At 42.2% G+C, this 27,367-nt stretch overlaps 1 protein-coding gene and 1 long non-coding RNA gene across 2 annotated transcripts in view; one reads left to right on the plus strand and one right to left on the minus strand.

Annotated features, from left to right (window-relative positions):
* LOC131381059 (uncharacterized) overlaps positions 1–27,367 on the plus strand; it is a 90,329-nt gene that overhangs the window by 35,276 nt on the left and 27,686 nt on the right. The gene's annotated exons all lie outside the window — the stretch shown is intronic.
* The window catches only part of SERPINI2 (serpin family I member 2), a 32,003-nt gene continuing 30,529 nt past the window's right edge, over positions 25,894–27,367 (minus strand). Inside the window, exon 10 of the mRNA XM_032173948.2 lies at positions 25,894–26,144. Within this exon, the coding sequence (XP_032029839.1) occupies positions 26,068–26,144 (77 nt within the window). The 3' untranslated portion in view covers positions 25,894–26,067. The remainder of the gene's footprint in view (positions 26,145–27,367) is intronic.

Raw genomic sequence — 27,367 nt, forward strand, 5'->3', positions numbered from 1 at the left:
AAACACATGTCATGGGGGTTTGTTGTACATACTATTTCACCACTCAGGTAGTAAGCCCAGACCCCAATAGTTATCTTTTCTGTTCCTCTGCCTCCTCCATCCTCCCACCCTCCCTCCTCAAGTAGACTTATTTTAAAAAGTCAAAAAATAACAGATAGATGCTGGCAAGGTTGTGAAGAAAAGGGAACCAGTGTCTGTTGTTTCCTTCTTTGTGTCTACAAGTTCTTATCATTTAGCTCCTACTTATAAGTGAGAACATGCAGTATTTGGTTTTCTGTTCCTGCATTAGTTTGCTAAGGAAAATAGCCTCCAGCTCCATCCATGTTCCCATGAAAGACGTGATCTCATTCATTTTTATGGCTGCATAGTATTCTGTGGTATGTATGTACCACATTTTCTTTATCCAATCTGTCATTTTTGGGCATTTAGGTTGATTCCATGTCTTTGCTATTGTGAATACTGCTGCAATGAACATTCACGTGCATGTGTCTTTATGGTTAGAATGATTTATATTCCTCTGAGTATATAACCAGTAACAGGATTGATGGGTTGAATGGTAGTTCTGTTTTTAGCTCTTTAGGGAATTGCCATACTGCTTTCCACAATGTTTGAACTAATTTACACTCCTATCAACAGTATGTAAGTGTTCCCTTTTCTTCACAACCTCGCCAGCATCTATTATTTTTTGACTTTTTAAGAATAGCCATTCTGACTGGTGTGAGATGGTATCTCGTGGTTTTGATTTTCATTTTTCTAATGATCAGTGATATTGAACTTATTTTCATATGCTTGCTGGCCGCATGTATGTCTTCTTTTGGGAAGTGTCTGTTTAGGTCCTTTGCCCATTTTTTAATGGGTTTTTTCTCGTAAATTTGTTAAAGTTCCTTATAGATGCTGGATATGACACCTTTGTCAGATGAATACTTTGCAAATATTTTCTCCCATTCTTAGGTTGTCTGTTTACTCTGTTGATAGCTTCTTTTGCTGTGCAGAAGCTCTTAAGTTTAGTTAGATTACACTTATCAATTTTGCTTTTGTTGTGATTGCTTTTGGTGTCTTTGTCTTGAAATCTTTGCTCATTCCTATGTCCAGGACAGTATTACGTTTCGTCAGCTTTGTCAATCAGATGGTGTAGATGTGTAGTCTTATTTCTGGGCTCTTTATTCTGCATTTTAATAAGTACCTTCTAGCCTTATAACACTCATCGAATTTGAAGAGCATTATCTTAAAGTAGTAAAACTCTAAGAAATATTGCTTTTCCCATTATTACAATTAAACTGTAAAAAAAAGGGTAAGAGAGATTGAAAATAAAAAGTCTTGATAAATTGTGCTGTGCTAAAGATAGAATATTTTGTTGAAGAAAATTCAAATACATTAAATTATGATTCTCTAACTATTCCCTAAATATTGACAAGTAGGTAGAACATTAACTTTAAACCAAGGAAATATAGACCATGACTAGAATTTTGATGATATCATGGCATATTATACTCCAAGGTTGAAATACAAAAATCATTTTTATGGTTACATCTTGAAAAGAATGTTAGAAAATTTCTTCTATTCTTTACTTTGATAAAGTAAGGATTTGAATATTGTGTCAGAGATTATTTGGCATGTTGCCTATCAAATCCCCATTCTTGCATTCTCTCAAGTTAAACCTCAATTATTTTCAGCTTTGTACATTGCCTAGCTCTCCCCACACCCCACGAAATTTAGGAGTAAAGATGTGACTAGAAATTGCCAATGTGTTGTAAGGGCAGGTTTTGTATGGGATGTTTTGAAATCTCCTAAAGGAAGGGTATGAACCTTTCTCTTCTGCTTCCACATTGCTTCTTAGAATATTGATTTGATGACTGGTGATCCAAAGACAACCTCAGATCATGAGCATAAAAACAACACCACAGGGATAGTGTTACTAAAGGGGATTGAGTCTCTGATAAGTGCCAAACCACTGTACTGAGACTTATTTTACTTGACAAAGTAAACTTTTATCATTTTTAAGTCATTTTGGGGATCACTTTTGAGTCACTGTTACAGTTGAAAGATGTCCTAACTTATACAATGATCTATAACTTTTGGGCCCTTATACAGACTAATAAGGCAAACATGTACCTGAATTGGTAAACAAAGTTTTTTATTTACTTTTTTTAAAATTTTACTTTAAGTTCTGGGATACATGTGCTGAACATGCAGTTTACATAGATATACATGTGCCATGGTGGTTTGCTGCACCCATCAACCCGTCATCTAGGTTTTAAGCTCCACATGCATTAGGTATTTGTCCTAATACTCTCCTTCACCCTGCTCCCCAACCCCAACAGGCCCCAGTGTGTGATTTTTCCCTCCCTGTGTCCATGTGTTCTCGTTTTTCAGCTCCCACTTATGAGTGAGAACGTGTAGTGTTTGGTTTTCTGTTCCTGTGTTAGTTTGCTGAGGATGGTGGTTTCCAGCTTCATCCATGTCCCTGCAAAGGATATGAACTCATTCTTTTTTATGGCTGCATAGTATTCCATGGAGTATATATGCCACATTTTCTTTATTTACTTTGTTAAAGAAAAATAAAAATGGAAGGCACAGTTTACATATACCCCAAAGTCAACTTCCTATAACCATGTAGCCAAAATTTAAGTCAATCTGATTCTCCAAAATGGTATCTTAAATTATAAACACAAAACGTAAGCTTTGCATCCTTATCAGCATGATTCAGTGAAACTAAACAGCCCTGTTTGCCTTAAAAAGAATGTTAATGTATAAGTCTATCACAAAAAAACAGTCAAAAATAGTTTTTCCTTTATGCTGTAAAAACTGTGCTGTAATTGCCATAAGGCAAGCCTCTTATCAAGTCGTTTGAAATCTCCCAGATCATGATGTATACTTTCTGTCTGACAATAAACTAAGTTTTTCCTAACTTGATCTGATTTTGTTTTTGACAACTTCAATTTGGTAGCCCGCTGCTGAACAGTATTTCCAGGATGCATCAGAGTCCTAGATCTTATGGGAAATGTAAAGATGATAAGATCTCATTATGATGCAGTTAAAAAGAAGATATTATTCATTCTTGTCTCATTGTGATATGAGCAGCTCAAAAAATAACTATTATGAAAGAGAGGGAAGTGTTAGAAGAGGTAAAGTTGACAACACCTTGGATGGCTTATTTGGAAAGGAAATATTTAAATTAGGTCTTGAACCCAAATTAGAGTTTTTTCAGACAAATTTTGTAGAACAGGAAAGAAAAGGATCCCAAGGCAGAGGAAGCAGCTTAAACAGTCATCCAACGTGGGAGATTGGGGGTGTGCTGTATACCAAGCACAGATGAGTGAAGATGAGGTCTAGAAATGTGGGATAAAATTATAGAAGGCTTTGAATATTGGCTAAAGAGTCTTGCTTTTCTTCTTCATACAATGAGTAATCATCGTCTTCATCATTTATTTACATTCTTTCATATGGATTTTTTTTGGAGACATGATGTCACTCTATTGCTCAGGCTAGAGTGCAGTGGTACAAACACAGCTCACCGCAGCCTCAACTTACCAGGATCAAGCAATCCTCTCACCTCAGATTCCCAAACAGCTGGGACTATACATGTGAAACACCACACCTGGATAATTTTGGGGTTTTTTTTGGTAGAGACGAGGTCTCACTATGTTGCACAGGCTGGTTTCAAACTTCCAGACTCAAGCAAACCTCTCACCTAGGCCTCCCAAAATGCTGGGATTACAGGCATGAGCAACCATGCCTGGCCTCATATAGATTTTTAATGCAATCATTTCTAATTAAATTTGTTTTCATTAGATTTTGTGCTCTGGTGGCTTTTTTTCTATCACTGATTATTAGATCATATATATATATATATATGATCAGATAAGAGAAGCAGTATACCTCATTTCAGTTGTTCTCAAAGTGTGGTTCCCAAACCAGTAGTACAAGCATCTCCTAGAAACTTTTTAGAAATGCAGATTCTTAGGACACATCCCAGACAGGCCAAATGAGAAATGTGGGGATTGGGGAATAGCAATCTGTGGGTTTTTTTTTTTTTTTTTTTTTGATGGAGTCTTGCTCTGTGGCCCAGGCTGGAGCAGAGTGGTGCCATCTCCAGTCTCTGCAACCTCCGCCTCCCGGGTTCGAGCAATTCTTCCTGCCTCAACCTCCCGAGTAGCTGGGATTACAGGCACCCACCACCACGCCGGCTAAATTTTGTATTTTTTAGTAGAGACGGGGTTTTGCCATGTTGCAAGCCCTCCAAGTGACTCTGATACACAGCAAAGGGTGAGAACTACTGACTTAGTGATTGGAGATGAGATCTTGAGACAAAGAACCAGAGTTCAATGACCACTTCTACCATTTGTCCTGAAGCAAAGTTCCATAGCCTTGTGGAAAATCCATCTCCTCATTTTATAAAGGGTGACAGAGATGTGAAGTTTGTGTAAGACAGTGTATATATTACTCAGAAATGGTAAGTCTCTCAAATTTTAGCTATTGTTAATTACTAAAAAGGAAGCTTATTGCAGAAAATTTGCTCTGTATGTTTTCATGGATATAAGAATATGTATAATGTGATACAAATCATGACACATCAAATGATTCAAATCTAATATGTGAATATAATCTAACAGAAAATCTGTTTTGGTCTCCACAGATGCCAGATGAGAACTTGCTCAGATCAGCTTTTCTTCTGTAATTTTCTGTAGAGCACCAAGCACATGATTTTACATATCATTGGCAAAGCAATGTCTTTATTCCTTGCAAAATTTTTTATATTAGTCAAAAATTTGTTCAAGACAAATACTTTTAAAAGATGCCACTTCACTTCCACAACACACACACACAGACATACACAGCGAGAGAAAGAGAAAGAGAGAAAGAGAGAGAGAAATGAGAAGGTAAATGTTGCTTTTTTCTTATGGAAAGAATTTCAACCAAGAGACTTGTATGGGGGTAGCCAGCAAAGCATCCCATTAGTGGGGCTTTCTATGTTCTGTTTTTTCTTCTCTTTTGATGCAGATACATTATTATTATGGATCTGAGTGATTTTCATAGGCAAATACACTGAAATATCATCCTGACCTTCTTTCACAGAATTAGGCAAATTTAATAAGCATTCCAGAACTTTGTTTTACCATATCCAGAACTACGATAACACACACGACATGCTAATATATTTAAAACATGTATAAAGAATATGATTGTGTTACTTATATGAATACTAGCTATCTAGTTCCTATAGCCTAACACCATATGGTGTTTTTCTTGCTGGAATCCTTGGTCAGTGGTGGTGACACAGGGGATAGGATGGATGTTATCCATGCAAACATTCAGGGACCATGGCTAGTGCAGCCTCTGCCACCTTCCATACAGGGCTTCTATGATCACCCTTAATGCTGAAATCCAGCTAATGGAATGGACAAAAGAAAAAGAAAAGTAGGCAAATTCTCTTCCTAACCACTACAACCAGAAGTAACAAATGCCATTTCTGTTTATACTTCATTGGTGAGAACTGGTCAAGCAGCCCACCAGGTTCAAGGGAGATGGGAAATGCAGTCTCTGGCTGGATACTGGGTCAGTATTCACATGGTGTGTTTCCAAATTATCACAGGCAAAAATTTTACCAAATATCTCCACAACTAAATAAACTTTCCTGCATTCTAGACTGCTATTTCTTTGTTTTTGTTCTTGTCATGGCTGTCCAACTTCAAATTATGCCACATATTTTGCATTTGTATATAGAATCCCCTATTTAAAATACCAAATTACCATCCACTACTGTCACCAAAACAGCCCCCAAAATACCAATGAAAATATAACTTTCTCAGATTAAAGTCCAATGCAGGTATGACTGATTCACTTTAGCCAAAGCTGCATAGGGGCTTTGTGACACACAGAACTAGTAAAAAAATTCTGTCATCTTCTAACTATGGCTTACAGAGTCACCTTGAGTACTGGCATCAAGCTGGTACCAGAGAAGGGAACAATTAGGGAAGCACACTTGTTTCTTAATCATTTGGGCTCACAAGTGACACATTCATCTCTACTACATTCCATTGATGAGAACCAATTATAAGGTTCCACTTGCGTAAAGGCAAATGTAGATTAATAGAATTTCCTGGTGCGCCCACCACTGCCCAGCAACAGCTCTACATTGCAAAACGGCAGTCAAAAAGCTTTACTAGATATAGGTCTCTGACACAAAAGTAAGATTGTATATACATATGTGTGTGTGTGTATACATATACACATATGTCAGGCCTCTGAGCCCAAGCTAAGCCACCATATCCCCTGTGACCTGCATATATATATATGTCCAGATGACCTGAAGCAAGTGAAGATCACAAAAGGAGTGAAAATGGCCAGTTCCTGCCTTAACTGATAACATTCCACCACAAAAGAGTGAAAATGGCCAGTCCCTACCTTAACTGATGACATTACCTTGTGAAATGCCTTCTCTTGGCTCATCCTGGCTCAAAAGCTCCCCTACTGAGCACCTTGTGATCCCCACCCCTGCCAGCCAGAGAACAACCCCCTTTGACTGTAATTTTCTACTACCTACACAAATCTTACAAAACAGCCCCACCTGTATCTCCCTTAGCTGACTCTCTTTTCGGACTCGGCCTGCCTGCACCCAGGTGATTAAAAAGCTTTATTGCTCACACAAAGCCTGTTTGGTGGTCTCTTCACATGGACATGAGGGAAATTTGGTGCCGTGATTCAGATTGGGGGACCTCCCTTGGGAGATAAATCCCCTGTCCTCCTGCTCTTTGCTCCATGAGAAAGATCCACCTATGACCTCAGGTCCTCAAACCAACCAGCCCAAGGAACATCTCACCAATTTTAAATCGGGTAAGTGGCCTCTTTTTACTCTCTTCTCCAACCTCTCTCATTGTCCCTCAACCTCTTTCTCCTTTCAATCTTGGCACCATCCTTCAATCTCTCCCTTCTCTTAATTTTAGTTCCTTTCCTTTTGTGGTAGCATCAGAGGAGACGCATTTTATCCATGAATCCAAAACTCTGGCACCAGTCATGGACTTGGGAAGACAGTCTTCCCTTGATGTTTAATCACTGTGGGGACACCTGCTTGATTATTCACCCACATTTCAGAGGTGTCTTCTGATCACCACAGGGACGTCTGCCTTGGTCCTTCACCCTTAGTGGCAAGCATTTTTTGGGGGGCAAGCACCCCCTGCCCCCTCTCTGTGTCTCTACCCTCTCTTTTCTCTTCACTTTCCTGGGGGGCAAGAACCCCCCACCCCTTCTCTCCATGTCTCTACCCTCTCTTTTCTCAAGGCTTGCCACCTTCACTATGGGCAAACTTCCACTCTCTATTCCTCCCTCTTCTCCCTTAGCCTGTGTTCTCAAAAACTTAAAACCTCTTCAACTCACACCTGACCTAAAACCTAAATGCCTTATTTTCTTCTGCAACACCACTTAGCCCCAATACAAACTTAACAATGGCTCTAAATGGCCAGAAAATGGCACTTTTGATTTCTCCATCCTACAAGACCTAGCTAATTTTTGTTGAAAAATGGGCAAATGGTCTGAGGTGACTTACATCTAGGCATTTTTCAGTTTGTTCCCTCCCTAGTCCCTGTTCCCAATGTGATTCCTCCCAAATCCTCCTTCTTTCCCTCCTGCCTATCCCCTCAGTCCCAACCCCAAGTGTAGCTGAGTCTTTCCAATCTTCCTTTTCTACAGACCCATCTGACCTTTCCCCTCCTCCCCAGGCTGCTCATCGCCAGGCTGAGCCAGGTCCTAATTCTTCCTTAGTCTCTGCTCCTCTACCCTATAATCCTTCTATCACCTCCCCTCCTCACACCCGGTCCAGCTTACAGTTTGGTTCTGTGACTAGCTGTTCCCTACCTGCCCAAAAATTTCCTTTTAGAGAGGTGGCTGGAGCTGAAGGCATATAGTCAGGGTACATGTGCCTTTTTCTCTATCAGACCTCTCTCAGATCAGTCAGAGTTTAGGCTCTTTCTCATCAGACCCCACTAAATATATACAGGAATTCCAACATCTAACTCTGTCCTACAATTTAACCTGGAGTGACTTAAATGTCATCCTAACTTTTACCCTCTCCCCAGATGAATGGGAAAGAGTTTTTTCTCTGGCCCAATCTCACGCTGACAACTGCCAGCTACATGAGCCAGATCTCCAGGAAGGCATTAGAGCAGTTCCCCAAGAGGATCCCCAATAGAACTATCAGGCAGATTCCCCAGGTATAGCTAGGCAAGATTACATGGTTTCCTGCCTAGTTGAAGGGCTTTAAAAGGAAGCTTACAAAGCTGTTAATTATGACAAGCTTAAAGAAACTACCCAAGGTAAAGACGAAAACCCAGCCTAGTTCATGGCTCATTTGGCAGTAACCCTGAGATGCTTTATAGCCCTAGACCCTGAAGGGTCAGAAGGCCGTCTCATTCTAAATATGAATTTTATCACCCAGTCAGCTCCTGACATTTGAAAAAAGCTTCAAAAATTAGAATCCGGCCCTCAGACCCCACGACAGGAATTAATCAACCTCACCTTCAAGGGGTACAATAATAGAGAGGAGGCAGCCAGACAGCAATGCATTTCTGAGTTACAATTACTTGCCTCTGCTGTGAGACAAAACCAAGCCACACCTCCAGCACACGACAACTTCAAAATGCCTAAGCTGCACGTGCCTAAGCTGCAGCAGTCAAGCATTCCTACAGGACTTCCTCCATCAGGATCTTGCTTCGAGTGCCAGAAATCTGGCCACTGGGCCAAAGAATGCCTGCAGCCTGGGATTCCTCCCAAGCTGTGTCCCATCTGTGCAGGGACCCACTCGAAATCAGACTGCCTACCTCACCCAGCAGCCACTGCTAGAGCCTCTAAAACTCTAGCCCAAGGCTTTCTGACTGACTCCTTCCCAGATCTGCTTGGCTTAGTGGCTGAAGACTATGCTGTCTGATCACCTTGGAAGCCCCCTGGACCATCACGGACGCCAAGCTTTGGGTAACTCTCACAGTGGAGGGTAAGTCCATCCCCTGTTTAATTGCTATGGGGGCTACCCACTCCACATTACCTTCTTTTCAAGGGCCTGTTTCCCTTGCCCCCATAGCTGTTGTGGGTATTGACGGCCAAGCTCCAAAATCCCTTAAAACTCCCCCACTCTAGTGCCAACTTGGACAACATTCTTTTATGCACTCTCTTTTAGTTATCCCCACCTGTCCAGTTCCCTTATTAGACTGAGACATTTTAACCAAATTATCTGCCTCCCTGACTATTCCTGGACTACAGCTACATCTCATTGTCACCCTTCTTCCCAACCCAAAGCCTCCTTTGCGTCTTCCTCTCATATCCCCCCACCTTAACCCACAAGTATGGGACACCTCTACTCCCTCCCTGGCAACTGATCACATGCCCATTACTATCCCATTAAAACCTAATCATCATTATCCTCCTCAATGCCAATATTCCATCTGGCAGCACACTTTAAAAGGATTAAAGCCTGTTATCACTCGCCTGCTACAACATGGGCTTCTAAAACCTATAAACTCTCCTTACAATTCCATTTTACCTGTCCAAAAACTGGGCAAGTCTTACAGGTTAATTCAGGATCTGCACCTTATCAACCAAATTGTTTTGCCTATCCACCCTGTAGTGCCCAACCCGTACACTCTTTTGTCCTCAATACCGTCCTCCACAACTCACTATTCCATTCTTGATCTTAAAGATGCTTTTTTCACTATTCCCCTGCACCCCTCATCCCAGCTGCTCTTTGCTTTTACTTGGACTGACCCTGACACCCATCAGTCCCAGCAGCTTACCCGGGCTGTGCTGCTGCAAGGCTTCAGGGACAGCCCTCATTACTTCAGTCAAGCTCTTTCTCATGGCTTACTTTCTTTCCACCCTTCCACTTCTCACCTTATTCAATATATTGATGAGCTTCTACTTTGTATCCCCTCCTTTGAATCTTCCCAACAAGACACCTTCCTGCTCCTTCAATATTTATTCTCCAAAGGATATCAGGTATCCCCCTCCAAAGCTCAAATTTCTTCTCCATCTGTTACCTACCTTGGCAAAATTCTTCATAAAAACACACTGCTCTGCCTGCCAATCATGTCCTACTGATCTCTCAAACCCCAGCACCTTCTACAAAACAACAACTCCTTTCCTTCCTAGGCATGGTTGGATACTTTTGCCTTTGGGTACCTGGTTTTGCCATCCTAACAAAACCATTATATAAACTCACAAAAGGAAACCTAGCTGACCCCATAGATCCTAAATCCTTTCCCCACTCCTCTTTCCATTCCTTGAAGACAGCTTTAGAGACTGCCCCCACCCTAGATCTCCCTGACTCATCCCAACCCTTTTCATTACACACAGCCGAAGTGCAGGGCTGTGGAGTTAGAATTCTTACACAAGGACTGGGACAATGCCCTGTAGCCTTTTTGTCCAAACAACTTGACCTTACTGTTTTAGGCTAGCCATTATGTCTCTGTGCAGCAGCTGCTGCCACCCTACTACTTTTAGAGGCCCTCAAAATCACAAACTATGCTCAACTCACTCTCTATGGCTCTCATAACTTCCAAAATCTATTTTCTTCCTCACACCTGATGCATATACTTTCTGCTCCGCAGCTCCTTCAGCTGTACTCACTCTTTGTTGAGTCTCCCACAATTACCATTGTTCCTGGCCCGGACTTCAATCCGGCCTCCCACGTTATTCTGGATACCACACCTGACCCCCATGACTGTATCTCTCTGATCCACCTGACATTCACCCCATTTCCCCATATTTCCTTCTTTCCTGTTCCTCACCCTGATCACACTTGGTTTATTGATGGCAGTTCCACCAGGCCTAATCGCCACACACCAGCAAAGGCAGGCTATGTTACAGTATCTTCCACATCTATCACTGAGGCTCCCACTCTGCCCCGCTCCACTACCTCTCAGCAAGCCAAACTCATTGCCTTAACTTGGGACCTCACTCTTGCAAAGGGACTACACATCAATATTTGTACTGACTCTAAATACGCCTTCCATATTCTGCACCACCATGCTGTTATATGGGAAGAAAGAGGTTTCCTCACTACACAAGTGTCTTCCATCATTAATGCCTCTTTAATAAAAACTCTTCTCAAAGCTGCTTTACTTCCAAAGGAAGCTGGAGTCATTCACTGCAAGGGCCATCAAAAGGCATCAGATCTCATTGCTCTAGGCAATGCTTATGCTGATAAGGTAGCTAAAGAAGCAGCTAGCGTTTCAACTTCTGTCCCTCATGGCCAGTTTTTCCTCCTTCTCATCAGTCACTCCCACCTACTACCCCACTGAAACTTCCACCTATCATTCTCTTCCCACAAAAGGCAAATGGTTCTTGGATCAAGGAAAATATCTCCTTCCAGGCTCACAGGCCCATTCTATTCTGTCGTCATTTCATAACCTCTTCTATGTAGGTTACAAGATGCTAGCCTGCCCCTTAGAACCTCTCACTTCCTTTCCATCATGGAAATCTATCCTCAAGGAAATCACTTCTCAGTGTTCCATCTGCTATTCTGCTACCCCTCAGGGATTGTTCAGTCCCCCTCCCGTCCCTACACATCAAGCTCAGAGATTTGCCCCTACCCAGGACTGGCAAATTGACTTTACTCACATGCCCCGAGTCAGGAAACTAAAATATCTCTTGGTCTGGGTAGAAACTTTCACTGGATGGGTAGAGGCCTTTCCCACAGGGACACTGTGGTCATTTCTTCCCTTCTGTCAGACATCATTCTTTGGTTTGGCCTTCCCACCTCTATAGAGTCTGATAATGGACTGGCCTTTACTAGTCAAATCACCCAAGCAGTTTCTCAGACTCTTGGTATTCAGTGGAACCTTCATATCCCTTACTGTCCTCAATCTTCAGGAAAGGTAGAATGAACTAATGGTCTTTTAAAGACACACCTCACCATGCTCAGCCTCCAGTTTAAAAAGGGCTGGACAGTACTTTTACCTCTTGCCCTTCTCAGAATTAGAGCCTGTCCTGGAGGTGCTACAGGGTACAGTCCATTTGAACTTTTATACGGATGCACTTTCTTGCTCGGCCCCACCCTCGTCCCAGACACCAGCCCTCTAGGTGACTATATTCCAGTCCTCCAGCAGGCTAGACAGGAAATTCTCCAGGCTGCTAATCTTCTCTTGCCCACTCCAGATTCTCAGCCATATGAAGACACTCTAGCTGGACGATCAGTTCTTGTTAAGAATCTGACCCCTCAAACTCTACAACCTTGATGGACCGGACCCTACTTAGTCATCTATAGTACCCCAACTGCCTTCTGCCTGCAGGATCCTCCCCACTGGGTTCACCATTCCAGAATAAAGCTGTGTCCATCAGACAGACAGCCTAATTTCTCCTCTTGCTCCTGGAAGTCGCAAGTACTCTCCCCTACTTCCCTTAAACTCACTCGCATTTCTGAAGAACAGTAATAACACTTATGAGCCTAATACATCCCTTCATTCTATTAGGTCTGCTTGTCCTTACCCTACTTTTTGCAACAGGGCTTTATCCAGTCACCCCCACTACTTGGACTGAGCCCCAAAAGCTAGTCATCCCTACTATCTTCTGTCTAGTCATACTCCTATTCACCATTCTCAACTACTCATAAATGCCCTACTCTTGTTTACACTGCCAGTTTATGCTGTTTCTCCAAGCCATCACAGTTGATATCTCCTGGTGCTATCCCCAACCACCACTCTTAACTCCCTCTTAGAGTAGATAGATGATCTTTGCTGGCAGGGCACCCTCCAATACTTTCACCTTGATAAAGTTCTATTCTTTACTTTTATACTCATTCTTATTCTCATTCTCATGCCACCCTCTACCTCTCCCCAGCTATCTCCACCACCCTATCAACCTTACTCTCTCTCCTAGCCATTTCTAATCCCTCCTTAGTGAACAATTGCTGGCTTTGCCTTTCCCTTTCTTCCAGCATCTGCACAGCTGTCCCTGCCTAACATACAGACTGGGCAACATGTCCTGTCTCCCTATACCCCCGAACTTCCTTTAACAGCCCTCACCTTTACCCTCCTGAAGAACTCATTTACTTTCTAGACAGGTCCAGCAAGACTTCCCCAGACATTTCACATCAGCAAGCTGCAGCTCTTCTCTGCACTTACTTAAAAAACTTTCTCCTTATATCAACTCTACTCCCCCCATATTTGGACCCCTCACAACATAAACTACTATTCCTGTGGCCACTCCTTTATGTATCTCTTGGCAAAGACCCACTGGAATTCCCCTGGGTAACCTTTCATCTTCTTGATGTTCCTTCACTCTTCATCTCCAAGGCCCAACTACACACATCACTGAAACAATTGGAGCCTTCCAGCTCTGTATTACAGAAAAGCCCTCTATCAATACTGACAAACTTAAAAACATTAGCAGTAATTATTGCTTAGGAAGACACTTACCCTGTATTTCACTCCATCCTTGGCTATCTTCCCCTTGCTCATGAGACTCTCCTCCCAGGCCCACTTCTTGTTTACTTATACCCAGCCCCGTAAATAACAGTGAAAGGTTGCTCGTAGACACTCAGCGTTTTCTCACTCACCACGAAAATCGAACCTCCCCCTCTATGCAGTTACCCCATCAGTCCCCATTACAACCTCTGACAGCTGCCGCCCTAGCTGCATCCCTAGAAGTCTGTGTACAAGACGCCCCTTTCAGCACTCCTTCTCATCTTTTTAGTTTGCATTTCCAGTTTTGCCTTGCACAAGGTCTCTTCTTCCTCTGTGGATCCTCTACCTACATGTGTCTACCTGCTAATTGGACAGGCACATGCACACTAGTTTTCCATACTCCCAAAATTCAATTTGAAAATGGGACTGAAGAGCTCCCTGTTCCCCTCATGACACCGACATTACAAAAAATGGTTATTCCACTAATTCCCTTGCTTGTCAGTTTAGGACTTCCTGCCTCCACTATTGCTCTCGGTACCGGAATCGCAGGCATTTCAACCTCTGTCATGACCTTCGGTAGCCTCTCTAATGACTTTTCTGCTAGCATCACAGACATATCACAAACTTTTGTCAGTCCTCCAGGCCCAAGTTGACTCTTTAGCTGCAGTTGTCCTCCAAAACTGCTGAGGCCTTGACTTACTGCTGAAAAAGGAGGACGCTGTATATTTTTAAATGAAGAGTGTTGTTTTTACCTAAATCAATCTGGCCTGGTGTATGACAACATGAAAAAACTCAAGGATAGAGCCCAAAAACTCACCAACCAAGCAAGTAATTACACTGAACCCCCTTGGGCACTCTCTGATTGGATGTCTTGGGTCCTCCCAATTCTTAGTCCTTTAATACCTATTTTTTGCTTCTTTTATTCGGACCCTGTATGTTCCGTTTAGTTTCTCAATTCATCCAAAACCATATCCAGGCCATCACCAATCATTCTATACGAAAAATGCTCCTTCTAACAACCCCACAATATCACCCCTTACAAAAAAAATCCTCCTTCAACTTGACCACTCCCACTCTAGGTTCCCAGGCTGCCCCTAACCCCGCTTGAAGCAGCCCTGAGACACATCATCCATTATCTCTCCATGCCACCCCCCCACCAAAAAATATTTTTTTGCTGCCCCAACACTTCAATACTATTTTATGTTATTTTTCTTATTAATATAAGAAGGCAGGAATGCAGGCCTCTGAGCCCAAGCTAAGCCATCGTATCCCCTATGACCTGCATGTATATGTCCAGATGCCCCAAAGCAAGTGAAGAATCACAAAAGAACTGAAAATGGCCCTTTCCTGCCTTAACTGATGACATTCCACCACAAAAGAAGTGAAAATTGCCGGGCGCGGTGGCTCACACTTGTAATCCCAGCACTTTGGGAGGCCGAGGCGGGCGGATCACGAGGTCAGGAGATCGAGACCACGGTGAAACCCCGTCTCTACTAAAAATACAAAAAATTAGCCGGGCGTGGTGGCGGGCGCCTGTAGTCCCAGCTACTCGGAGAGGCTGAGGCAGGAGAATGGCGTGAACCCGGGAGGTGGAGCTTGCAGTGAGCCGAGAATGCGCCACTGCACTCCAGCCTGGGCGACAGAGCGAGACTTCGTCTCGGGGAGAAAAAAAAAAAGAAGTGAAAATGGCCAGTTCCTGCCTTAACTGATAACATTACCTTGTGAAATTCCTTCTCCTGGCTCTTCCTGGCTCAAAAGCTCCCCCGCTGAGCACCTTGTGACCCCCACCCCTGCCAGCCAGAGAACCCCCTTTGACTGTAATTTTCCACTACCTACCCAAATCTTATAAAACAGCCCCACCCCTATCTCCCTTCGCTGACTCCCTTTTCAGACTCAGCCTCCTGCACCCAGGAGATTAAAAAGCTTTATTGCTCACGCAAAGCCTGTTCGGTGGTCTCTTCACATGGACGTGAGTGAAAATATACATAGGCTGTTTTTAAAAAATAAATCTCAAACTTACAAAGAGAACTATTAATAAAGAATGTAAAAGATCAAGATCTTTGTGAGAAAAACATCTGGAATGTGTCAGGCCTCTGAGCCCAAGCTAAGCCATCATATCCCCTGTGACCTCCATGTACACATCCAGATGGCTGGTTCCTGCCTTAACTGATGACATTCCACCACAAAAGAAATGAAAATGGCCTGTTCCTGCCTTAACTGATGGCATTATCTTGTGAAATTCCTTCTCCTGGCTCATCCTGGCTCAAAAGCTCCCCTACTGAGCACTTTGTGACCCCCCACTCCTGCCTGCCAGAGAACAATCCTCCTTTTTCCTTTACCTACCCAAATCCTATAAAACAGTCCCACCCCTATCTCCCTTCACTGACTCTCTTTTTGGACTCAGCCCACCTGCACCCAGGTGAAATAAACAGCTTTATTGCTCACACAAAGCCTGTTTAGTGGTCTCTTCACACGGACGCCAGTGAAATTTGGTGCCGTGATTCAGATCGGGGGACCTCCCTTGGGAGATCAATCCCCCGTCCTCCTGCTCTTTGCTCCATGAGAAAGATCCACCTACGACCTCTGGTCCTCAGACCAACCAGCCCAAGAAACATCTCACCAATTTTAAATCCTGTAAGTGGCCTGTTTTTACTCTCTTCTCCAACCTCTCTCACTATCCCTCAACCTCTTTCTCCTTTCAATCTTGGCGCCACACTTCAATCTCTCCCTTCTTTTAATTTCAATTCCTTTCATTTTCTGGTAGAGACAAAGGAGACACGTTTTATCCGTGGACCCAAAACTCCGGCGCTGGTCACGGACTATGGAAGGCAGCCTTCCCTTGCTGTTTAATCATTGAAGGGATGCCTCTCTGATTATTCACCCAGGTTTCAGAGGTGTCAGACCATGCAGGGACACCTGCCTTGGTCCTTCACTCTTAGCGGCAAGTCCCGCTTTTCTGGGGGAGAGGAAGGAACTCCAACCTCTTATCTCTGTGCCCTGATCCCTTATTTCTGCACCTGGACTTCTTATCTTTGCACCCCAACCCCTTATTTCCATGCCCCAACCCATTCTCTGGTTTTCTGGAGGGCAAGAACCCCCCACCCCTTCTCCGTGTCTCTACTCTCTTTTCTCTGGGCTTGCCTCCTTCACTATGGGCAAGCTTTCACCTTCTACCTTCCATTCCTCCTCCTTCTCCCTTAGCCTGTGTTCTTAAGAACTTAAAACCTCTTCAACTCTCACCTGACCTACAATCTAAGCATCTTATTTTCTTCTGCAATGCCACTTGACCCCAATACAAACTCAACAGTAGTTCCAAATAGCCGGAAAATGGCACTTTCAATTTTTCCATCCTGCAAGATCTAAATAATTCTTGTCATAAAATAGGCAAACGGTCTGAGGTGCCTGACATCCAGGCATTCTTTTACATATCGGTCCCTCCTGAGTCTCTGTTCCCAATGCAACTGATCCCAAATCTTCCTTCTTTCCTTCCCACCTGTCCCCTCAGTCCCAACCCCAAGCGTTGCTGAGTCTTTCTAATCTTCCTTTTCTACAGACCCATCTGACCTCTCCCCTCCTCGCCAGGCCGAGCTAGGTCCTAATTCTTCCTCAGTCTCCACTCCTCCACCCTATAATCCTTTCATCACCTCCCCAGCTCACACCCAGCTTACAGTTTCGTTCCGTGACTAGCCCTCCCCCACTGGCCCAGCAATTTACTCTTAAAAAGGTGGCTGGAGCTAAAGGCATAGTCAAGGTTAATGCTCCTTTTTCTTTATCCCAAATCTGATAGCGTTTAGGCTTTTTCATCAAATATAAAAATCCAGCCCAGTTCATGGCTCGTTTGGCAGCAACCCTGAGACGCTTTACAGCCCTAGACTCTAAAAGGTCAAAAGGCTGTCTTATTCTCAATATACATTTTATTACCCAATCTGCTCCTGATATTAAATAAAACTCCAAAAATTAAATTCCAGCCCTCAAACCCCACAACAGGACTTAATTAACCTCACCTTCAAGGTGTACAATAATAGAGTAGAGGCAGCCAAGTAGCAACATATTTCTGAGTTGCAATTCTTTGCCTCCACTGTGAGACAAACCCCAGCCACATCTCCAGCACACAAGAACTTCCATACGCCTAAACTGCAGTGGCCAGTGTTCCTCCAGAACCGCCTCGCCCAGGAGCTTGCTACAAGTGCCAGAAATCTGGCCACCAGGCCAAGGAATGCCCGCAGGCCAGGATTCCTCCTAAGCCATGTCCCATCTGTGAGGGACCCCATTGGAAATCAGACTGTTCAACTCACCTGGCAGCCACTCCCAGAGCCCCTGGAACTCTGGCCCAAGGCTCTCTGACTCCTTCCCAGATCTTCTCGGCTTAGCGGCTGAAGACTGACGCTGCCCGATTGCCTCAGAAGCCCCGTAGACCATCACAGACGCCAAGCTTTAGGTAACTCTCACAGTGGAGGGTAAGTCTGTCCCCTTCTTAATCAATACAGAGGCTACCCACTCCACATTACCCTCTTTTCAAGGGCCTGTTTCTCTTACCTCCATAACTGTTGTGGGTATTGACGGCCAGGCTTCTAAACCTCTTAAAACTCCCCAACTCTGGTGCCAACTGAGATAATACTCTTTTAAGCACTCCTTTTTAGTTATCCTCACCTGCCCAGTTCCCTGATTAGGCTGAGACACTTTAACTAAATTATCTGCTTCCCTGACTATTCCTGGCCTACAGCTACATCTCATTGCCGCCCTTCTTCCGAATCCAAAGCCTCTTTGCATCCTCCTCTTATATCCCCCAACCTTAACCCACAAGTATAAGATACCTCTACTCCCTCCTTGGCAACCGATCATGCACCCTTTACCATCTCATTAAAACCTAATCACCCTTACCCCGCTCAATGCCAATATCCCATCCCACACCATGCTTTGAAAAGATTAAAGCCTGTTATCACTCGCCTGCTACAGCATGGCATTTTAAAGCCTATAAACTCTCCTAATTCCCCCATTTTACCTGTCCTAAAACCAGACAAGCCTTACAAGTTAGTTCAGGATCTATGCCTTATCAACCAAATTGTTTTGCCTATCCACCCCATGGTGCCAAAGCCATATACACTTCTATCCTCAATACCTCCCTCCACAATCCGTTATTCTGTTCTGGATCTCAAACATGCTTTCTTTACTCTTCCTTTGCACCCTTCATCCCAGCCTCTCTTTGCTTTCACCTGGACTTACCCTGACACCCATCAAGCTCAGCAAATTACCTGGGCTGTACTGCCGCAAAGCTTCACAGACAGCCCCCATTACTTCAGTCAAGCCCAAGTTACTTCCTCATCTGTTACCTATCTCAGCATAATTCTCATAAAAACACACGTGCTCTCCCTGCTGATCGTGTCTGGCTAATCTCCCAAACCCCAATCCCTTCTACAAAACAACAACTCCTTTCCTTCCTAGGCATGGTTGGATACTTTCGCCTTTGGATACCTGCTTTTGCCATCCTAACAAAACCATTATATAAACTCACAAAAGGAAACCTAGCTGACCCCATAGATCCTAAATCCTTTCCCCACTCCTCTTTCCATTCCTTGAAGACAGCTTTAGAGACTGCCCCCACCCTAGATCTCCCTGACTCATCCGAACCCTTTTCATTACACACAGCTGAAGTGCAGGGCGGTGCAGTCGGAATTCTTACACAAGGACCGGGATCGCGTCCTGTAGCCTTTTTGTCCAAACAACTTGACCTTACTGTTTTAGGCTAGCCATCATGTCTCTGTGCAGCAGCTGCTGCCACCCTAATACTTTTAGAGGCCCTCAAAATCACAAACTATGCTCAACTCACTCTCTACAGCTCTCATAATTTCCAAAATCTGTTTTCTTCCTCACACCTGATGCATATACTTCCTGCTTCCTGGCTCCTTCAGCTGTACTCACTCTTTGTTGAGTCTCCCACAATTACCATTGTTCCTGGCCCGGACTTCAATCCGGCCTCCCATATTATTCCGGATACCACACCTGACCCTCATGACTGCATCTCTCTGATCCACCTGACGTTCACCCCATTTCCCCACATTTCCTTCTTCCCTGTTTCTCACTCTGATCACACTTGGTTTATTGATGGCAGTTCCACCAGGCCTAATCGCCACACACCAGCAAAGGCAGGCTATGCTATAGTACAAGCCACTAGCCTGCCTCTTAGAACCTCTCATTTCCTTTCCATCGTGGAAATCTATCCTCAAAGAAATAACTCCTCAGTGTTCCATCTGCTATTCTACTACTTCTCAGGGATTATTCAGGCCCCCTCCCTTCCCTATACATCAAGCTCAAGGATTTGCCCCCGCCCAGGACTGGCAAATTAGCTTTACTCAACATGCCATGAGTCAGGAAACTAAATACCTCTTGGTCTAGGTAGACACTTTCACTGGATAGGTAGGGGCCTTTCCTACAGGGTCTAAGAAGGCCACCACGGTCATTTCTTCCCTTCTCTCAGACACAATTACTCAGTTTGGCCTTCCCACCTCTATGTAGTCCGATAGTAGACCGGCCTTTATTAGTCAAATCAGCCAAGCAGTTTTTCAGGCTCTTGGTATTCAGTGAAGCCTTTATATCCCTTACAGTCCTTAGTCTTCAGGAAAGGTAGAATGGACTAAAGGTCTTTTAAAAACACGCCTCACCAAGCTCAGCCACCAACTTAAAAAGGACTGGACAATACTTTTACCTCTTTCTTTTCTCAGAATTCAGGCCTGTCCTTGGAATCCTACAGGGTACAGCCCATTTGAGCTCCTGTATGGAGGCTCCTTTTTATTAAGCCCTAGTCTCATTCCAGACACCAGACCAACTTAGACTGTGCCCCAAAAAACTTGTCATCCCTACTATTTTCTGTCTAGTCATACTCCTATTCACCATTCTCAACTACTCATACATGCCCTGCTCTTGTTTATACTGCCAGTTTACACTGTTTCTCCAAGCCATCACAGCTGATATCTCCTGGTGCTATCCCCAAACCGCCACTCTTAACTCTTGAAGTAAATAAATAATCTTTGCTGACAGTACTATGCTGAATCTCCTTAGGCACTCTCTAATTAGATGTCCTGCCTGGGTCCTCCCAATTCTTAGACCTTTAATACCTGTTTTTCTCCTTCTCTTATTCCATTTAGTTTTTCAATTCTCACAAAACCATATCCAGGCCATCACCAATAATTCTAAATGACAAGTGTTTCTTCTAACAGTCCCACAATGTCACCCCTTACCACAAAATCTTCCTTCAGCTTAATCTCTCCCACTCTATGTTCCCATGCTGCCCCAATCCCGCTCGAAGCAGCCCTGAGAAACATTGCCCATGATCTCTCCATACCATCCCCCAAAATTTTTGCTGTCCTAACACCTTGCCATTATTTCATTTTATTTTTCTTATTAATATAAGGAGACAGGAATGTCAGGCCTCTGAGCCCAAGCTAAGCCATCATATCCCCTGTGACCTGCATGTACACATCCAGATGGCCTGTTCCTGCCTTAACTGATGGCATTATCTTGTGAAATTCCTTCTCCTGGCTCATCCTGGCTCTAAAGCTCCCCTACTGAGCACCTTGTGACCCCCACTCCTGCCTACCAGAGAACAACCCCCCTTTTTCCTTTACCTACCTAAATCCTATAAAACGGCCCCACCCCTATCTCCCTTCACTGACTCTTTTTGGACTCAGCCCACCTGCACCCAGGTGAAATAAACAGCTTTATTGCTCACACAAAGCCTGTTTAGTGGTCTCTTCACACGGACGCGAGTGAAAGAATGTACTTTTGTTTTTTGTAAAATAACTGCTTATAGGCAATAAAAACTCAAAAGACATTATTTCAAAGATATGTCTTTGAGGAGAAGCCCAAGGTTTCCCAAGATAGAACTTTGGAATAAAGACTTGAAATAGGATTAGTCCAACCAACCCTTCATTTTATAGGTGAGGGCATTGAAGCTCCAGAGAATTGATGTGACAAGCCAAAAATTATAATGTTGGACAGTGAAAAATATCTCATCTTTTAATTCCTTTATATCATCAGGGTTGTCACTTGAGGAATCAAAAGGAGAAAGAAACTAAATTATTGACATTTAGAATTTTAGGCTTCAGATTTAGAGATTATCATATGAGGAGCCATGAAAATAAGGGGAGGAGGGAATCAAAAACCAAGTGCTCTTGCAAGCAAACAAATTAAGTAGGCCCACGCTTCTCCCATATGCTTGTAGTCAGACTCAGGCCAATCCATGGCTCAGGGGGTTGGTCCTTCATAGAGTATGCTTCAATGATATAATGCTACACAGTGAGGAAGTATCTTATTTCCAGAGGTCCAAGGCACAGACTTTTAATGAAACCTGCCTAAAGTTTTCTCTGTACCTTTGAAGGTTTCCATGTCATCGTTACCCAATTCAGGAGATTTTATAAGCCTCTCCAAAGAAAGAAATTGTTCCTTTTCTCGGGTCTTTGGCCTTTCAGTTGTATTGTGTGATGTGGCAGACTCTGAGATGAAGCAGGGATCCCTCCTATGGGCCTGCCACCCCAAAGCATGGAAATAAAGGAAAAGTTTGAGTTCCTTCCAGGGAAATTCCAGGCACCAACCTAGCCCTGAGAAGTAAATGAGCAACCTGATAAGCAAGAATGCAGTAATAGCTGAAAACAATAGCCAGGGAAGCTAGAGCCACAGAGTTTGCTTCTCTATAGAACTTAAAGGTAAAGTCTTCACATATGTCCCTGAGTTGTTTTTCAGAAACCTGGACCCCTCACCACATGGAAAAGCCATCTGCTGGCACATAGATCTCAGATAGGGTGGAACCGAGGGCTAAATTCTGTCATTCTTTGTTCTAAATTTCTTCCTGAGGGCCCTGAAGGAAATTATGCTCACAGGCCAGAGCTCAACTCTCCTTTCTGCTGACGCACACTTTTAGACAAAGCAAAACCAATAACAAATCAGAAAATATTTGAATCCACCTATGATCTGTGGGCCATGCCACCCTCCCCACTCACCTGCTTTGAGATGTCCCACCTTTTTAAGCCAAACCAACGTATAGCCTCCATGTATTGATTTATAGCTTTGCCTGTAACCTCTGCCTCCCTGCCTTTAAAAACTCTTACAGTTAAGCCACCGGGTAGTTCAGATCTTAAGCATGAGCTGCCTGATTCTCCTTGCTTGCCGCCCTACAATAAATGCCTCACTTTTTCTTCTTGCAAATCCCAATGTCATTGTTTGGCCCTGCTGTGCCAGGCAGGCAGACCCAAGTTCAGTCCGGTAACAACTCCTCTAGAATAGGCCATGAATTACAGCTACGTGAAGTCAATAAAACCCAAAGTTTCCAAAAGAAATACTACTATTTTAATAATTATTTTGCCTCCATGAGGAATAAAAATATTTCCTATATATGATGCACTGGAGTTTTACAAGGGGTATTGACAGTAATTTTATCCCGTATTGATTATGGACTGTTGTGAATTCTACAGATTTCATATAGTTTAGCAAAAAAAATTATTTCATACTTATTTTCCTTCATAAATAGATGTATGTTTTGTAAATGTATTCCAGACACTTGTAAACTTTATGATACAAACTTGTAATAACTACTGAGTTACTTATAATTGAAGGTAAAAATTAAATGTTTTAATTTTGGAAGTGGTTTGGCAACTGTATCTCCAAAACATGGTAGAAAATGGTGTTTTTTAGCTTGAATCCACACCAGTAGGCTACTCATTCTTCCACAAAGAGCTTATGGAAGACACTCCCATTTTTAAGCCAAATGGGAGAAGAACATAAAATCAGAAAAATAAATTACCCAACTTCTGTATAATGCTTTCAGGATCCTCAGTAGGGAACTCACAGCAGACTTTTAGCAAATCTTATTAAAGAAAACAAATACATTAAGAACACATTGTAAGAATATGTACTTAAAGTGAAACTTGGGTAGTGATCTTATTACATTATCTCAATTATTGAACCCCTCTTATTTTCTTTTTCTGCTTTATTAATGTCATCAGTTATTACCATTTGAAATTACCTTATTTTTGTATTTGTTCACTGGTTTACTGCTACCAGTAAAATGTCAGCTCTATGAAGACAAGGACCTGTCAGATTTGCTCACTAATATATCCCTTGTGCTTAGAAAACTACCTGGAACATAGTGGAAGCTCAATTAATATTTGTAGAATGAATGAATGAATCCCCACAGCATGACATTTAATGCATGAAAGAGGATCAGAAGAATTCAGCCAACCCAAGAGAAACAGGAATCTGGACCACACCTGAATAAAACTACTATCCTCTTAACTCATTATTCTCTCCTTCCTGAATCAAAGACTCATATTTTTAAAACAGATATGTTGTGAGGAATTTATGCCACAAATGCATATTACTAACATATAGATTAATATTTACTGTGTTATATCTAAGTATGTTCAAATTGAAAGTAGAGTAATGAACATTGCTTTCAATTACGTTATGATTTCTAAGCAATCACAATTCATTCTAAAGTTGGCTTCATAATGTCTTGAGTATTGTTGTAGGTTTTGCTGTAGATGGATACCTAGACTTTGAAAATTAAAATAGAAGGTGAAGGGCAGCAGAATATGCCACCCCAAAAGATGCCACTTTAGCATAAGGATTATTTTGAACTAAAGACAACTGAGAAGAAGTAGATACAGGAAAAGTTATTTGCCTTGCCTAAACGATTTGCCTAAAAACAGAATACAAATTCACAAAGTTATCCCTCCTCCTCTCTCTACCAAGTAGGACAGAATTTGATCACTGAAGGTAACTTAAGACGCTTATCATCCTGGAGATATCATCACAGGAATCTACACAACAAATTTTACAAAATAGCCTTTATCTACCATATATTTGCCTTCCTACAATTTACTGCCCTTATAAATCCAAGGTCCTTTCCTTTGTCATTTCTTCAACCACGTATTGTTCTTTGTCGAAGATGCTATATAAGCCAGAGTTCTAAGCCACTTCTTTGAGATTTACTCATTTTTTCCTGGGTATCTTCTATGTGTACATGTGGTATACATGTTAACAAATATCTGTTTTTCTCTTGTGAATCTTTTGTTTTTTGAGAAAGGACTCACTCTGTTGTCCAGACTACAGCACAGTAGCATAATCACAGTTCACTGCAGCCTCAACCTCCTGGACTCACGTGATCCTCATGCCTTATCCTCTCAAGTAGCTGGGACCACAGGCATGCGCCACCACACCTGGCTATTATTTTTAATTTTTTTTAGACAGGATCTCACTATGTCGCCCACGCTGGTCTTGAACCCCTGGCCTCAAGCGATCCTCCCACCTAAGCCTCTCAAAGTGCTGAGATTATAGATGTGAGCCACCACACCTGGCTATCCTGTCTTTTATTACAAGGGATACTAGCTCAAAGCTATGAGAAGTAGAGAGAAAATTACTTTTTCCTTCCCTGCAAAGGGAATATAACTCAGTAATTAAGGTCACAGACTTCTAGCTTGAGTAGTTCTGAGTTCAAATCTACCCACCATATTTATCAGTTATGTGTCTTTGACTAATTTTATAACATTTTTGAATGTCAGTCTCGAGTAGTTCTGAGTTCAAATCTACCCACCATATTTATCAGTTATGTGTCTTTGACTAATTTTATAACATTTTTGAATCTCAGTTTCTTTATCAGGAAGTTAGGTAATGCTGTTTCATAAAAATTTTAGTACATTTAACATAAGGTAAAAAGTGCTTACTTCAGTGAGCCCAACACAAAATTAGGGCTCAATGAGGCGTAGCCATTATCATTAAGCTCTCTGCCAAAATTGCCAAGACAAACAAACAAAAAGGAATTTTACATCATTAGCTTGAAAGTGGAAAAACTGTGAAACATGCTATATGAAGTAATATTGGAATGTAGTTTTAGCTTTTGATATTTAGACGTGATGTTTCGGAGTATTCAAGGGAAGGGATCTGCATTTAATCTTTATAGTGCACAATCTTAACTCTAACACTTCCTTGGCTCAGTATTGTAACATTGTGGAAGTTCAGCTTCCTGAGTCACACTAATTATGCTGCCACTTTCACCTATAAAAAGAGGAATGCTTTACAAAAGTGCTCAGCATTTCTATGTTGTGTACATTTTAAAACCATAAATCAGTAGAAAAAAGAACCTGGTATGTTTCAAAAGGTACTGAAACAACATAAATATTAAATGTAACATGTCAAATAACAAGTGAAGATTAATGAAATACCCAAAGCTCCTCTACTGCAAGGAATACTGGATCTCTGTGTCTTAAGTGACACCCCAGAGAGGCATGTAACATGGCCACGGTCTCTTGACCTTACTTCCCCATGGCTAGATAATGGTGCTATGCCTGAGTCTAATAGTCCAGTATTTTAGGGAATAATAAATTTGATATCTAAGACAAGAATTTGATATTTAAGATATTATAGACAGGATTATTCTAACATATGAATGGTAATATTTTACGTACGCTCAAGGTTTTAGATGCATATAGATTTTCTAAAACATACAGAAGGAACAGAAACAAATGCATACCTAATTTTACTTATTCATCAAGACAGATATCTATTACTACAGGCACAGTTTAAAAGAGAAAAGACATAAGATATAGAGCAAATATTGTCAAGATGATGATATTTTGCCAATCAACTATTTTTGAGAAATCCTCTTTTATTCTGAGGCTGTGCTTTTCATTCACAGTGAATCTAAATCTCTTCCTTTAATCTCCTGGGTGTCAGGATTTGTCACTCTTCCCATAAACAAAATTGATTCTAGGGAAAAAAACAAATATACTTTAGGAATTTCAGGAGAAAACAACTGACAATAGTTAGTTTTCCTTAATACTTAACATGTCATTTGGTCTTTTTTCTCTGTAAGATAAATAGGCAGTGTCTAATAGCAAAGCCTTCTCCTTTGTCTCAAATTCATAATTATATCATTATTAATCATTTTCTGGTAATTTATGAAGTAAATTAACACCCACTACAGCTTGTCATGGAAAAAGCATTAATCCTGTTTTTCACAGAGGGAAGCAAAAATAAAGTGACAGAGAGGTGTTCTTCTAAACATAGAGACCCAGTCTGGAGACCATAGCATAATAAAATGGTGATGAGCATGGTGGAGTTTTAAATTTAAGGCATTAGCAATCATCATTTTATGGATGTAATGTAAGCCTTCAGGGTTAAAAGTGCAACTTCCCAGTTCTCCTTTATCAGCTCTGAATCAAAGCTTACTTTACTGCCAAAGACAGTATTTTTATATCTCTAGTACTTTCAAATCCTCACCAAAGTGATACAGTATACAGCATAAATGCAAATACCTGTTTTTAACCATTCTGTGTTTGCAAGTGAAAAGGAACTAAGAACTAAAGGACAAAACAGAAAGAGTGATGTGCCAAAATCTATTCACCTTTCTTTCCAGCTGGGTTAAGAGAAGTGGCCTAAATCAATCGACGTCAAATGTTGCCTTAAGTTCCTTACGCTCGGATGTAATAAAGGTTAATTTCAAAGGTGATAAATTTTGCATAATTTTAAAGCTAATAAAATGATATTTAAATATATTTGAAATAATAGTGGGACGGCCCTTTTTTATTAACTCTACTATTCAGTCCAAAGACACACTCTTTGAAGAACAAATAACATGGAAATAGACATAAACTCCGGCACATTTTTATTTTTTGTTTGTTTGTTTTGTTTTGTTTTTTGAGACGGAGTCTCGCTCTGTCGCCCAGGCTGGAGTGCAGTGGCGGGATCTCCGCTCATCGCAAGCTCCACCTCCCGGGTTCACGCCATTCTCCTGCCTCAGCCTCCCTAGTAGCTGGGACTACAGGCACCCACCACCACGCCCAGCTAATTTTTTGTATTTTTAGTAGAGACAGGGTTTCACCATGTTAGCCAGGATGGTCTCGATCTCCTGACCTCGTGATCCGCCCGCCTCAGCCTCCCAAAGTGCTGGGATTACAGGCGTGAGCCACCACGCCCGGCCCAGATTTTAC

The sequence above is a fragment of the Hylobates moloch genome, unplaced genomic scaffold (assembly GCF_009828535.3).
Source record: "Hylobates moloch isolate HMO894 unplaced genomic scaffold, HMol_V3 SCAFFOLD_13, whole genome shotgun sequence".
In the NCBI taxonomy this organism is placed as follows: Eukaryota; Metazoa; Chordata; class Mammalia; order Primates; family Hylobatidae; genus Hylobates; species Hylobates moloch.